The 13,867-nt window shown below is 49.2% G+C and overlaps 1 protein-coding gene across 1 annotated transcript in view; it reads left to right on the forward strand.

Annotated features, from left to right (window-relative positions):
* The window catches only part of MTFP1 (mitochondrial fission process 1), a 34,794-nt gene that overhangs the window by 10,752 nt on the left and 10,175 nt on the right, over positions 1-13,867 (forward strand). Inside the window, exons 2-3 of the mRNA XM_040416708.1 lie at positions 11,968-12,095; positions 12,646-12,878. Coding sequence (XP_040272642.1) covers positions 11,968-12,095; positions 12,646-12,878 — 361 coding nt within the window. The remainder of the gene's footprint in view (positions 1-11,967; positions 12,096-12,645; positions 12,879-13,867) is intronic.

Below are 13,867 nucleotides of genomic sequence, written 5' to 3' on the forward strand. Positions count from 1 at the left end.
GGAAGAAAAGGACGTTGGTATGACAGAAAAAATTGAGGGCGTGTTGTCTCGCGGTGCGAGGCCGTGCGTGACTCACTTCCTCAGACAGGCGACTGAGCAGAGAGCTGGAGCATCCGGGAAGCTGGGATAGGCCACAGATTTAATGTTGGTCTTGGTGCACCGTGTAATATTGAACACGACCATGATCGGAGTGAAGGAAAGAGCATCATGATCCAAGGCTCGGACATCTGAGACTCTTTTACAAGAAATCAAACAGAATAAGGAGACCAACTTGGCCGAAAGCTGACGCAAAGAAAGTTCCGCGTTAGGAGGCCAAGAAGAGAACAAGGATAATACGGAGGCCACATCCCACGGGGCCTAGGAGGACGGGAAAGACGAGCGCCTTTAAGAAGGTGACACACCAAAGGATGTTGACCGGCTGGGCAACCGTCGAATCCCTGATGAGAGGAAGAAATGGCTGAGCGAAAAACATTGATGGTACGATATGCCTTATCCTCGAAAAGTGAAGTGAGGAATTGAAGGATCTCCGTTACAGGAGCTGAAACGTGATCCACGTGCCTAGCCAAGCACCAATCAGCCCATGACTTCCAGGCTGCCCGATAAGCTCGTCTAGTACCGGGGGCCCATGCGTCCTCCAAGAGGCGTCTAGTAGATTCCAAAACTCCTGCGATGTCCCAGGGTTCCCTGAAATCCTGCAGGCTAGGAGTTGGAGGGTTTCGTCTAAGACGAGAGGATGTTGCAGACCTGACGGGTCTAACAAGATATCCGGAAAAAACGGGAGAAGGAGAGGACACTGGATCAGGCATTCCATCAGCTGAGAAAAACCAAGACTGGGAGGTCCAAAAAGGAACCACCAGGACCAGTTCGGCCTCCTGTTGACGGACTCGGGCTAGCACTCGGGGAATCAGAGCAAATGGGGGAAAGGCATACATGAGGTTGCCGGCCCAGTTCTGTAGAAAGGCATCGGTGGCTTCCGCGTCCGGATCCGGGCGCCAACTGAAGAATCTGGAAAGATGGGTGTTCAAGCGGGATGCGAATAGATCTATACAGCAGGGACCCCATCGGGAGGATATGGATGATAAGACCGTCTTGTCCAATCGCCAATCACTGGAATCGGAGAGAAAACAAGAGCTCCAGTCCGTGTGCGTATTGTGAAGGCCGGGAAGATACTCCGCAACAACGGTGATCTCCCTGGACAGACAAAGTCCAGAAATCCTGAGTCAGATGTGACAATGCAGTCGAGTGCGTGCCGCCCATGGCGTTGACATATCGCACTGCAGAAATGTTGTCCATCCGTAATCTGATGCAGGTGCTGGTCAGTCCTCCTGCAAAACTGCGAATAGCGAAGAATCCTGCGAGAAGCTCCAAGGCGTTGATATGGAGTCTGGACTCTTCCTCGGACCAACGTCCCCCGATGTTCACACCGTCGCAATAGGCGCCCCATCCCAACAGGCTGGCATCTGTTTCCACTGTGAAGTCCGGATGTGGGCTGAAAATCGTTTTGCCATTCCAAACCTCCAAGTTCCGGATCCACCACGTCAGCTTGTCCCTGGATTCCTCGTTGAACGTGATCAGGTCTGCGTATGATGCACCCACGCGAAGGTGAGATATCTTGAGGAGTTGCATGGCACGATAATGTAATGGCGCTGAAAAAACGGCGTGGATAGGAGGACGAGAGGAGGCCTATGATGCGGGCCAGGTGATGTAAGGATACCTGTGGAAGGGATAACGTCTGGCGGATTTCCTTGCAGATGGCCCAGACCTTGGATGAAGGAAGACTGAGGGTCTCAGTCGTTGAATTGATTGTGAAGCCTAAAAACTCCATGGATTGGGAAGGAGTAAGGCAGGATTTCTCCAGGTTGAGGAGAAACCCGAGGTGAGACAACAAGTCCATTGTCCAGGATAAGTGTGTGAGCAAGGTCGGACGGTCCTGGGCCAAGAGGAGGATATCGTCTAGGTACACAATTTGCCGAACTCCGCGACTGCGGAGGCAGGATACAACCGGCCGTAGTAACTTGGTGAAGCACCAAGGAGCTGAGGACAGGTGAACCGCCACATCTCCAGTAGGTTCCTGGACGTCTCGGAAATCGGTACTGTTAAATAGGCATCCTTCAGGTCTAATTTGACTAACCAATCTCCATGGAGGAGCATGTCTCTGAGGAGGTGGATGCCCTCCATCTTGAAGTGGCGATAACGGACAAATGCGTTCAATGCCCGAAGGTTGATCACAGGACGCATCTGTCCTCCTTTTTTGGCCACCAGAAACATGTTGCTGATAATGCAATTGGAGGGGTCTGAGGCGGGTTCTATCGCGCCTTTCAGAAAAAGTTGCTTCAACTCCCTGTGTAACAGGAGTTGCTTTTGGGCCGGGAGGACAATGGGATGAGGGGGTGGAATGAAACTGGGAGGAACCACCAACTCTATGTGAAAACCCCGTACGGTATTGAGGATCCATGGGTCGGCCGTGATGGCTGACCAAGCGTGGGAAAAGAGACGGAGTCTGCCCCCTACCCAAACAGTTGAAGATAGAGGGATTGGTAGACTCACCGAATGGGCGTCTGGACCCCGAGAATCCTCTGGTCCCGCGGGATCGCCAAGAAGCACCACGTGTGGGGAAGGTGGAAGGCTGGCGGAATTCCTGGCTGGACGATCTGAATCACACGGAGCCTCGACCCGAAGCGCGGGTCTGGAAAGATGACCAGCCGGACAGACGGCCCCTAGCACTGCCGGCCCTGGTAGAGACCCGTCCATGAAAAACCTGTCTAATTGACAATTGGGCTTTATCCAGCGCCGTAAAGGCACCAACAAAACGGGACAAATCTTTAATAAAAGAGTCTCCAAAAAGGAGACCCTGGGCATCTTTGCCCGCCTCAGTCAAGGCCAAATTGGAAAGCTTCGGTTCTATCTTGAACAGAATGGCCTTCCTTCTCTCAATAGATAGAGGTATTAGCGTTGCCAGTGAGACACAGAGCACGCTGTGTCCACCCCCGGAGTTCCTCCGGATCTACCTGAGTGTTCTGGGTTCTGGCGGATTCCGCCAACTCAAAGATCTTAGTAAGGGGGCCTAGGACATCCAGTAATTTTGTCCTGGCAGGCCTTTAGAGTTGACTCAAGACCCTTACGTGGGTTCCACCCAGATTTGGCCAGAAACTGGATAATTTTTGGATCCACCACGGGTGTGTCACAGACCTTGTTAGGGACAATGGGCCTAGGGCACTCAGCCCTCAACTTATTCCTAGCCTCCTTGCTAAGGGGCTGACGTACACGTGACTCCAAATATTTAGCAATGTGGTCCGATGGGAGCCACTCTGCGGACCTCGGGTGATGGAGCGCATCTGGGTCGAATAGTGGCTCTCCAGAAGGGTCCATAATAACCTCTAATGTATTAGAAGGGACCTTGGGGGGGTTGGAAAAGGGGGGGATTAGGAACTGACGATGGCCCAGGAGGGTCCACCTCCAATAGTTCCGGGTCCTCTTGCTCTGAACCAAAGTCAGGCTCTGACTGCGCCTCCTCTTCTGATCAGAGTTCGGACTCGGACTGTGTATCATATTGCGCTCTGGTGCATTTCCATGACCTCGCCTTTTCTGCCTGGCGGGCATAGGCTCTTTTGCGCGAACTCAGCGTGCTCTCTTGGGTGGCAAGTATCACACCAGTCTTAGTGGTTCTGGAGGCTGGAGGATCAGAATTAGCTGTCCCTGAGGTCAAGGGTCTAGGGCGGCTACTGGGACCGGAAGAAGATGAGTGTGCCAGAAGGGCGTCCAAAATAACACTGCGAAATAGCAGTGGACATGGATCCCATGGCGGCCTGGATAGGCACAGCCACAGAACGTTGGATTGCCATAGCCTGATCCGAATTGGAACCTGCTGCCTGGGCATGGGGGGGGGGGGGGGGGGGGTGACCTCCATGTCCTCAGGAATACGGTTACTGGGGAGGCCGTCCTCTGACATGATCACTGTAAATATGGCGAAAGCAAAATACCCCTGACTATACTAGCTATAACCTACTGTGACCACAGTAGGGGAGAAAAACCTGGCAGAGCAATCTAAAAGGATAGGGTACCACCAGCAGGACGCCAGAGCTGCCAATGTGACTGAGCGTCCGGCGTACACTGAGAGCGCGCACGAAATCCCGCTATTTTGCGACGCTCTGTACAGAGAAGGGATTCAGTGATAACTGCGCCCGAAGTCCCGCGAGACTTCGGGCGGGACAAGCGGAGCTGACGGAGAAGCGGGAAGAAGATCCCGCTCCAGGTATGTAGAAGAAGAAGAAGATGGCGGCCGAAATCGCGCGCGATTTCGGCCGCCGATAAAGGGCAGCTGAGGAAGTGCTGGTGAGGTAGCCGGCAAGAACCGGAGGCAGTGGAACAGGATAAAGGCCGAAATAAGAACCGGAGAGAGGGGAAAATAACAGGTAGAATAAGATATAGGAACGATACCCAATTGGGAAGCGACTCCAGTAGACAAAGGGAACGAGACCGCAGGGCAAAATCAGAAAAGAGGGGGGAAACAACCCTGTACAGGAAAGGAATAGATATTAAATATATAACACATTGTGTATATGTATGTATATATATATGTATGTGTATATATATATATATATATATATATATATATATATATATATATATATATATATATACACACACACATATACACACACACACACATACACCAATGCAATAACACAGTAATATATACTCAAATCCCTGGGTCTGATTTCCGGTATCCTCACAGATCTGCTGTTGGAAGAGGTCGCTGCTCTCCAGTGAGCGCCATGGCTTCCTCACACCTTACAAAGCACAGTGCCGCCCACTGGATAGTTGGCTGTGTTTGGTATTACAGCTCAGCTCCAATAGCTTGAAAGGAACTGAGATTCCTAGGCCACGTGACTAATGTACGGTGACATCCCTGGTCTCGGAAGAGGCCACGCTGCTTACCGGAGGAAACCTTTCCTCAGGATAGGCCATCGATGACAAAATCCCAGAAAACCCCTCTAATCTCTAGATTAAGCAGTGATTTTATTTTCAAGAGATTTTCTTGTTGCTCTATGGAGGAAAAAGTGGCCTGGAAATCACTCTGAAATCCCAGCATGTAGCAATTAAAAAAATAATCGCTAGCTACTCACTTGCCTGCAGCGATTTTATCTCTAGCATTTAAGGTACTCCAGCAATACTTGCGTATTTGCTGTGCTTTTCAAGCCGCTCGATGCATACCCTGTGTACAGCGATTTCACAGTGATTTTTATTTTATTTTTTGTAATGTGTTAAAAATAATGTCTAGGTCCAGCCTCAGCCATATTGTAGAAGGGTTACTATACTTTTAGTTTGAGATGCAGATCATATCTGCACTGTGCAGTGTTGTAGATACATCATTGAGTTTCCTCCTGCAGTTTTACGTGGGTTTAATGAACAATGACAAGTGCATCTGTAGCAGACACGAGCCAGGACTTTCCATTATTAATTCATGTTTGATGAGCTCAAAGCCATGAAAGCATTTTAAGAAAATAAAAACTTTAGGGGGAGATTTATCAAAGTCCGACGTTTTAGCAGTTCCGTGATTTACACGTGGACCTAGGGGTGGGCGATATGGCCTAAAATCTATATTGCGATATAATTTTAAGCATGTGCGATATGCGATATATATTGCGATATATTGTTTTCTATATTTGGGGGGGCGTGTTTAAACTTTTTTTTACTTTTTATTTAATAACTATTAGTCTCCTTAAGGGCTAGAACGTAGAACCCTTGTCATATTCACCCTAATAGAGCTCTATTAGGGTGAATAGGACTTTACACTCTCCCTGCTGCCCTGTGCTTTGTGCACACAGCAGCAGGGAGCTGATCCCCCTCCCTCCCCTAAACGGTGCCATCCACAGATCCCCCCCCCCTCCCCTAAACGGTGCCATCCACAGATCCCCCCCCTCCCCTAAACGGTGCCATCCACAGATCCCCCCCCCCCTCCCCTAAACGGTGCCATCCACAGATCCCCCCCCCTCCCCTAAACGGTGCCATCCACAGATCCCCCCCCCTCCCCTAAACGGTGCCATCCACAGATCCCCCCCCCCTCCCCTAAACGGTGCCATCCACAGATCCCCCCCCCCCCTCCCCTAAACGGTGCCATCCACAGATCCCCCCCCCCCCTCCCCTAAACGGTGCCATCCACAGATCCCCCCCCCCCCCCCTCCCCTAAACGGTGCCATCCACAGATCCCCCCCCTCCCCTAAACGGTGCCATCCACAGATCCCCCCCCCTCCCCTAAACGGTGCCATCCACAGATCCCCCCCCCCCTCCCCTAAACGGTGCCATCCACAGATCCCCCCCCTCCCCTAAACGGTGCCATCCACAGATCCCCCCCCTCCCCTAAACGGTGCCATCCACAGATCCCCCCCCTCCCCTAAACGGTGCCATCCACAGATCCCCCCCCTCCCCTAAACGGTGCCATCCACAGACACCCCCCTCCCCTAAACGGTGCCATCCACAGACACCCCCCCCTCCCCTAAAAGGTGCCATCCACAGACACCCCCCCTCCCCTTAAAGGTGCCATCCACAGATCCCCCCCCCCCCCTAAAAGGTGCCATCCACAGATCCCCCCCCCCCCCCCTAAAAGGTGCCATCCACAGATCCCCCCCCCCCCCCTAAAAGGTGCCATCCACAGATCCCCCCCCCCCCCCCCCCTCCCCTAAACGGTGCCATCCACAGATCCCACAAATCAAATTGGCTTCTCAGGAGATATATATGTTAAAGGCATCTCATTCAGTAGTACTGCCTATATATGCCTTTAACATATATATCTCCTGAGAAGCCAATTTGATTCTAAAGGGTTAATTTAATTCATCCTGTAATCTAAACTCTGTGTCATCTGTCCCTTCTCTTATCTCTCTGCTCCTTATCACTGCTGCAACAAGAGCCGACAGCCTCAGTGTAATGTAACCTGTTCTACAGTCTGACTCCCGGCTCTTCTAACTCAATGAATCGAATGAGTCACTGACCGAGTCGGATCTTTAGATTCTTGTGACTCATTCGATTCCTTTAGACTCCCTGACCCTGCACTACTCCGAGGACTCGAGTCAGAGCTGCTAGTGTGCTGTGCTTGCCTCGCCCCCTCAGCTCTGGTCGGTGATTGGTTGGTGGGCGGGGAGGGGTGGGGCTGGCAGAAGCAGCTTCCACTCTAAGATCATATTACTGACTCCTCCCCAGTCCCTCCCTCAGGCTCCTGCTGCCAGCGTGAGGTGAGGTGAGGTGAGCGTCTCTGTCTGCAGTGTCTGTGTGCTGGGACTGAGAGCCGATTCAAACAGATCGGATCATTCAAGTGAATCGACTCCTCCGGTTCACTGAACTGAATCGATTCAAATGAACAATTCGTTCATGAACCGGACATCACTAGTTACCGGAGCTAAGACCTAGTAAGGTATACAGTAAAGAGATCACCAATTAATAAAGTTAAAGTTACTGATTAGTTTTTAAATGTTCTACTGTCAGCGGCGTGGCCCTGTATGTTCTAACCCCCAGGCAAGCGTCCCTGTCACCATGGGAACGCCTGGGGGTTAGAATATACCATCGGATTTGAGTTTTCACGCGCTCACTGAGATCGTGAAAACTCAATGATTTACAGTCAGTCCCTCCCCTCCCCTCCTCCTCTTTTGTCATTGGTGGTCAGCGGCAGCCGCGCACAGTGGGGAGGGAGGGACTCTCTCCTTCTCCACTGTGCCGGCTCAGGATCATATCGCGGTCCGGCGATATAGGCGATATGCTCAAAATCCATATCGTGGCACAAATTTATATCGCATATCGCCTATATCGTCTATATCGCCCACCCCTACGTGGACCAATTCATATCTATGGGGGCCGCAAAAATGCACACGGATGTCATCACATATTATAGAGCATTATCCATTTTGCGATTAAGAATAGGCATTTCCACAATGGGGGCCTAGAAAATTGAGGAATGCTCATGGCCGGTATCCGTATTTTGTGGATCCAAAGCAGTGAAGCACAAAGCAGTCTTCCCCATGAGTCAGTCAGTAGATCTCGGCGCTATTGCATGTTGCCCACTGAAGATGTTAGCAGCAGGGATATTATATCCTTACTAGAACCATACCCCTGGCATAAAACTCTAGGGTACAAGCCATACCAGTCAATGACATCTGCACACGGCTGGTGAACACACACAAGATCCGCATGAATTTCCATGCGGATTTACGTGCATTTCTGCAGCATTTCCACACCATAATCCTCAATGTCTAATTGTGGTATTTGATGCGGTTTTGCCACAAATCTCAACCTTCCATTGAAAAGGGTGAAATCCACAGCTAAAACCACAAACATAATTGAGATGCTATTTATTTTGAAATTTGCACAGCAGGTCAATTTCCGCACGGAAAAAAATCCACAAAGTGTACATTTGGTACTGTACTACGCTGCGGTTTTTCCAGCACATATTCCACAACGTTTGCAGGCGGCCTAAGGGTGGTGTCGCACACAGCTTTTTGTTTAAGTTTTGATTGCAGATTTTTAACCCAAATCTAGATGCAGGTTGGAAAAGAGAAATATGCTGTATGGAGATGCAACGAGCCGGGTCCACAGGGGAAACACATGAGGCTCATGGTGGGCCGATGGGGGTAGTAGTTCATGTACTCACGGTTAGCAGAGCCTCCCTGAGCCAGCAGTGCAGTGGATGGGAAGACAGCACGAAATCCTCCGGGGCACTCTATTGCAGGGAACACCAGCCAGATGGAAGTTGAGGTGCCCTTGATAGTATAGGTGTTAAAGGTGCTTTAGTGGCTGGGCCCCCGTGACGCCAGCACCGTAAGGTGAAATGGTTGAGTGTAGTAGTAGAAATGATGAGGAGTCGGTTGTAATCAAATAGTTGAGCATTTACTGAATCAATTGTCTTCAGGTAGTCAGTACAGATACAGTTCATTTGTATGGCACGAGTGAGGACTCAAAAATAGGTTCAGTAGTAATCCTTTTATCAGGTTTAGGCAATTGTCAGTTGAGGAGTTCTCTTTGAGGCCTCCTGCACACAAACGTGTGCGCCCCGTGGTCGTGCTGCGGGCCGCAGCATGAACACCGTCCGTGGGGCAGCAGATCGCGGACCCATTCACTTTAATGGGTCCGCGATCCGGCCATTCCACAAAAAGATAGGACATGTTCAGTCTTCTGCTCCATTATTTGCAAGATGCTCTCAGGTTTTTTGGTTTCCACTATATCTCGGAAGGCTTCTAGTTAATAAGGACAATTCTGCGCACTAATTATCCATTCGTGTCCCGGCACTCCTAAAGTTGCTCTCAGGCACTTGTGCTTGTGAGGTCCATATGCTGGATTCACCTGTAAGCCTCACTAGGTTTACTTCATATTTAGACATAGACATTGGTCTTGTGCTTTGCTGCTGTAGATAAATGTTTGCTGTACTCCCTTAGTTTGGCCAGAACCAAGGGGTAGAAATAGCAGACTACATGGTGGATGATGCCTGTTTCTTTCCTCCTCTCCTTCACTACACTGAACTAACTGAATTCACTTCCTGTTAACTAACTATTAGCAAACCCCTGGCCATACATATTATGTGGCGCCAGCACCACCTAGGGGCGATGGGTGTAATTGCATTGCCAGCCTGATAAATACCATACATTGCAGATACATTAGATAAATAGGCAGATGTTTAAAGTGTCCCTTTTACACACATGTGGGACGCTGCAGAGAAAAGTATTGAATTCAGTCCCATTACCACAGGTGTACAAAATCCAGCCCTAACAATGCAGTCTGCCTTTACAGACATTTGTGAAATAATGGCTTGTTCTAAAGGGCTCAGTGAATTCCAGCGTGGTGCTGTAAGGCCACCTGCATATGATGCAGATTAAGTGCATTTTTTTTCAAGTGGATTATCTCATGTACACTTTGCTTTTTTTCTTCCGTGCGGAAATTGACCTGCCGTGTGGATTTTAAAATTATGATTATTTGTGTAATCTAAGGCTCCATTCCCGAGTTATGATACATTTTCTTAATTAGCAAATTAGGGCTTTGGCAAACTAAGGCTACTTTCACACTAGCGTTCGGGTGTCCGCTCGTGCGCACCGTTTGAAGGGGCTCACGAGCGGCCCCGAACGCATCCGTCTGGCCCCAATGCATTCTCAGTGGAGGCGGATCCACTGAGAATGCATCCGCCTGCCAGCGCTCAGCCTCCGCTCCGCTCAGTGAGTGGACACCTGAACGCTGCTTGCAGCGTGCGGAGGCGAGCGGATCCGTCCAGACTTACAATGTAAGTCAATGGGGACGGATCCGCTTGAAGATGACACAATATGGCTCAATCTTCAAGCGGATCCGTCCCCCATTGACTTACAATGTAAAGTCTGAACGGATCCGCTCAGGCTACTTTCATACTTAGAAAAGTTTTAATGCAGACGGATCCGTTCTGAACGGATGCGAACGTCTGCATTATCGGAGCGGATCCGTCTGATGAAACATCAGACGGATCCGCTCCGAACGCTAGTGTGAAAGTAGCCTAAGGGCGTCACCGTTGCTCTCGTTTCAACCAAGCTCCACTCATTTCTCTGGCCAGCCCCTCCCTCGCTGCTTTGATTGACAGGGTCAGCCAGTGCAAAGGCAGTGAGGGAGGGGCTGGTTACAGAAATAAGGGGGGGAAACAAGAGCACTGGTGATGCCCTCATTGCACAAAATGCCTAATTTGCATATTAAGAAAACATAACTACTCAAAAGAAAAAACATTGTTTTAATCAGGTGAACCTCAACTATGTGTCTAGGCCAGGGATAGGCAACTCCCAGTATGCCTACAGCAGGGCATGATGGGATTTGTAGTTTTACAATAGCTGGAGAGCTGCAGTTTGCCCATCCCTGGTCTAGGCTAACACTTTGATAGGGAGGTTGCTGGTGACAGATTCCTTTTAGGGTCCATTCACACGTCCGTATGAAAGGGTCCGCATCCGTTCCTCAATTTTGCGGAACGGGTGCAGACCCAATTAATTTAAATGGGGCCACAAAAGATGTGGACAGCACACAGTGTACGGTCCTCATCCGTAGTCCCATTCCACGGCCCCACAAGAAAGATAGCTCTTGTCCTATTCTTGCACGCAGCCATGGAGAATAGGCATTTCTATCACAGGGTCAGACATGTACGGTCCGCAAAATGCTGGTGTCCGTCTTTTGTGGATCTGCAATTTGCGAACTGCAAAACACTTGTTGTGACTGGACCCTTAAAGGGAGTCTGTCAGCAACTTTACATGTTTTAAACTGCTCACACTGCTATGTGGGGAGACATATACAGAAAACACAAGATACCTTTCTTTGGCTTTTCTGAGTCTGTAAAGCGCCAAAAATGAACTTTGAAGTATATGCAAATGAGGGCAGCACATGGGCAAGCACCCCGGCGTTACATGTGGATAAATCCTCCCCCTGTTTAGCTTTCAGCTAACCCCGTATCTTCTTCGACATCTGAACTCCTTTGCCTGCGCACATCACTGCCAGGCACTGTACACTACCCCCTGTGGGCAGCGGCATAGTGGAATGTAGTGCCCATGCACCATTTAAAGCCGCAAAATTGGAGAACATGAAAGAAGTAGATCAAGAGCAGCACTGGAACCTAGAGAATAGTCCATCTGGAGGGTAGTTTACAGAGCATGCCCAGGCCTGGCAGTGATGTGCGCAGGCGCAGCATTTCAGATGTCAAAGAGAGTGACGTCAGGAGGATACAAGGCTGGCTGAAAGCTAAACAGGGGAGTTATCTACGAGTAACGCCTGCGCACCTAGGCACTTAGTATAAACATCGTCCCTGGGCACTAGCAATGTTCATTTGTAGCTTTACAGACTCAGTTTCCTGTATATGTCCCCCACATGGGGGTTGGACCCCCGCTGATGTGATATTGATCACCTATCCTGAGGATAGGTAATCAATATTAAATTCCTGGATAACCGCTTTAAGAATAAACACGAGTTTATAATTTTTCTATCTTTCAGGCTATGCCAATGAAGTTGGTGAATCATTTCGTGCCCTGGTACCTAAAGCTCTTGTTTGGGCAACCTATGGTGTAGCCACAGCCTATGTAACTGCAGATGCAGCAGATAAAGGGCGCAAAGCAGCTCAGGTATTTCGTCCTGGTTAATTACAGATTCTTTTTTATTTTTAAGATGGATTAGGCCAGGCTCTAACATAATGCTGGCCACAATTACTACTACTCCCAGTTATATGTTGGAGGTATCTTCACATGTGGCAGCTAAAATTCCATGCATGTGAATGGAGATGTTTCTGCAGCAGGTGCATGGGTTTTTACAAACCATGTTGAGATGTATGGGACAGTCAGATCTGCCATACTTGAACATATCCTCAACCACTTGGCAAAGTTTGCTATAATTTATGGTGGTATGTAGTTAATACAAAGAACTGTAAATGCATGGCACAGGGATGGTGCAGGCACAGCCTCTGCTGAAATGGCTGGGTCCAGAGACTGACCTCGACAGTTCAATATCTTAAATGGCGTAGTCAATATCAGACCTTAGCATCTAAATTGTTAACCCCTAAGATGTTGGAGTTAAAGATATTTTTTTTTTTCAATGCGTATCACTTCACACTTTAGGTGGGCAATACTAAATCTAAACATTTCAATTAAGTGTGTGTATTACCTTCTCTGTCTACAGGTAAACGCTGATGGTCCAGGTCGGACAGCAGATATCACAGTGGCTGTGGTAGATACCTTTGTTTGGCAAGCTCTTGCATCTGTGGCCATTCCTGGATTTACCATCAACCGACTATGTGCTGCTTCTCTTTACTTGATGGGACGTGTCACCCGCTGGCCGCTCCCAGTACGCAAGTGGGCTACGACTGCAATAGGACTCAGCGCTATTCCTGTCATTATAACACCAATAGACAGGTGGGTGTTACTGTAGTGTTATGGTCTCTAAAGGGGTGGGCAAGAGCTTCCCAATAAGGCTAGAATCACATGTAGTTCTTGAGCCAAAGCCAGAATTGGATGGAGAAGCATACTTCCTTACTTAAAGGAGTTGTCCACTTTATTTATAATTTATGTCCTACCCTCAGGATAGGTCATCAATATCAGACTGGCAGGGGTAACACCTGGCACCCCCGCCAATCAGCTGTATAAAGACAAAGCAGTGCTTATACAAGCTCTACCTTCTCTTTCTCGTTTACCTGCTCGCCATTGCAACCACAGCCAGGGGCGGATTGGGAACTTAAAATGGCCCTGGGAAAAAAACTAAAAGTGGCCCCCTGTTGTAGGAGGGTGTAAATTGACAGGAAGCGGCGCAACGTAAGTAGAAGGGTTCAGCAAGACCATAGTGCAGCACAATATATTGCCCCAAAGGCTTTTGCTCTGTGGGGGCCATCAATAGCTGCCATTTTATGTTCTCCTCCTCTTTCAGTTGTCTCTGATTAACATATGGGCAGGGGTGAGGTGAGATGTGGGCCATACCAGTTGAATTTAGGAGGGCATGTTCAGTCACTGGCTGGGTACATGATTACTTGATACTCACAGCATTAATTACCACATTATGTACCCAGCCAGCGGCAGATAGGAGGGGTAAGGTCAATGACCAATCTTCCCCTGACCAGAGGTGAGCAGGTGTAATTACAAGTAATCTGTCCCATTCTCTTCAATGGGATGGATCCTTCCCATTCAAATGTATAGGAACAAGTCATCCTGTTGAAGTGAATGGGATGGCTTACTTGTAATTACACCAGCTCACTGCTGTGGTTGCAACAGCGAGCAGGTAAACAATGAAGAGAAGGTAGCACTTGCACGAGCACTGCTCTCCTTAAACAGCTGATTGTCAGGGGTGCCTATGCTGAGGATAGGTCAATTTAGGGCTGCAGCTATCGATTATTAAATTGGTAGAATACTTG

The sequence above is a fragment of the Bufo bufo genome, chromosome 2, assembly GCF_905171765.1.
Source record: "Bufo bufo chromosome 2, aBufBuf1.1, whole genome shotgun sequence".
Classification (NCBI taxonomy): domain Eukaryota; kingdom Metazoa; phylum Chordata; class Amphibia; order Anura; family Bufonidae; genus Bufo; species Bufo bufo.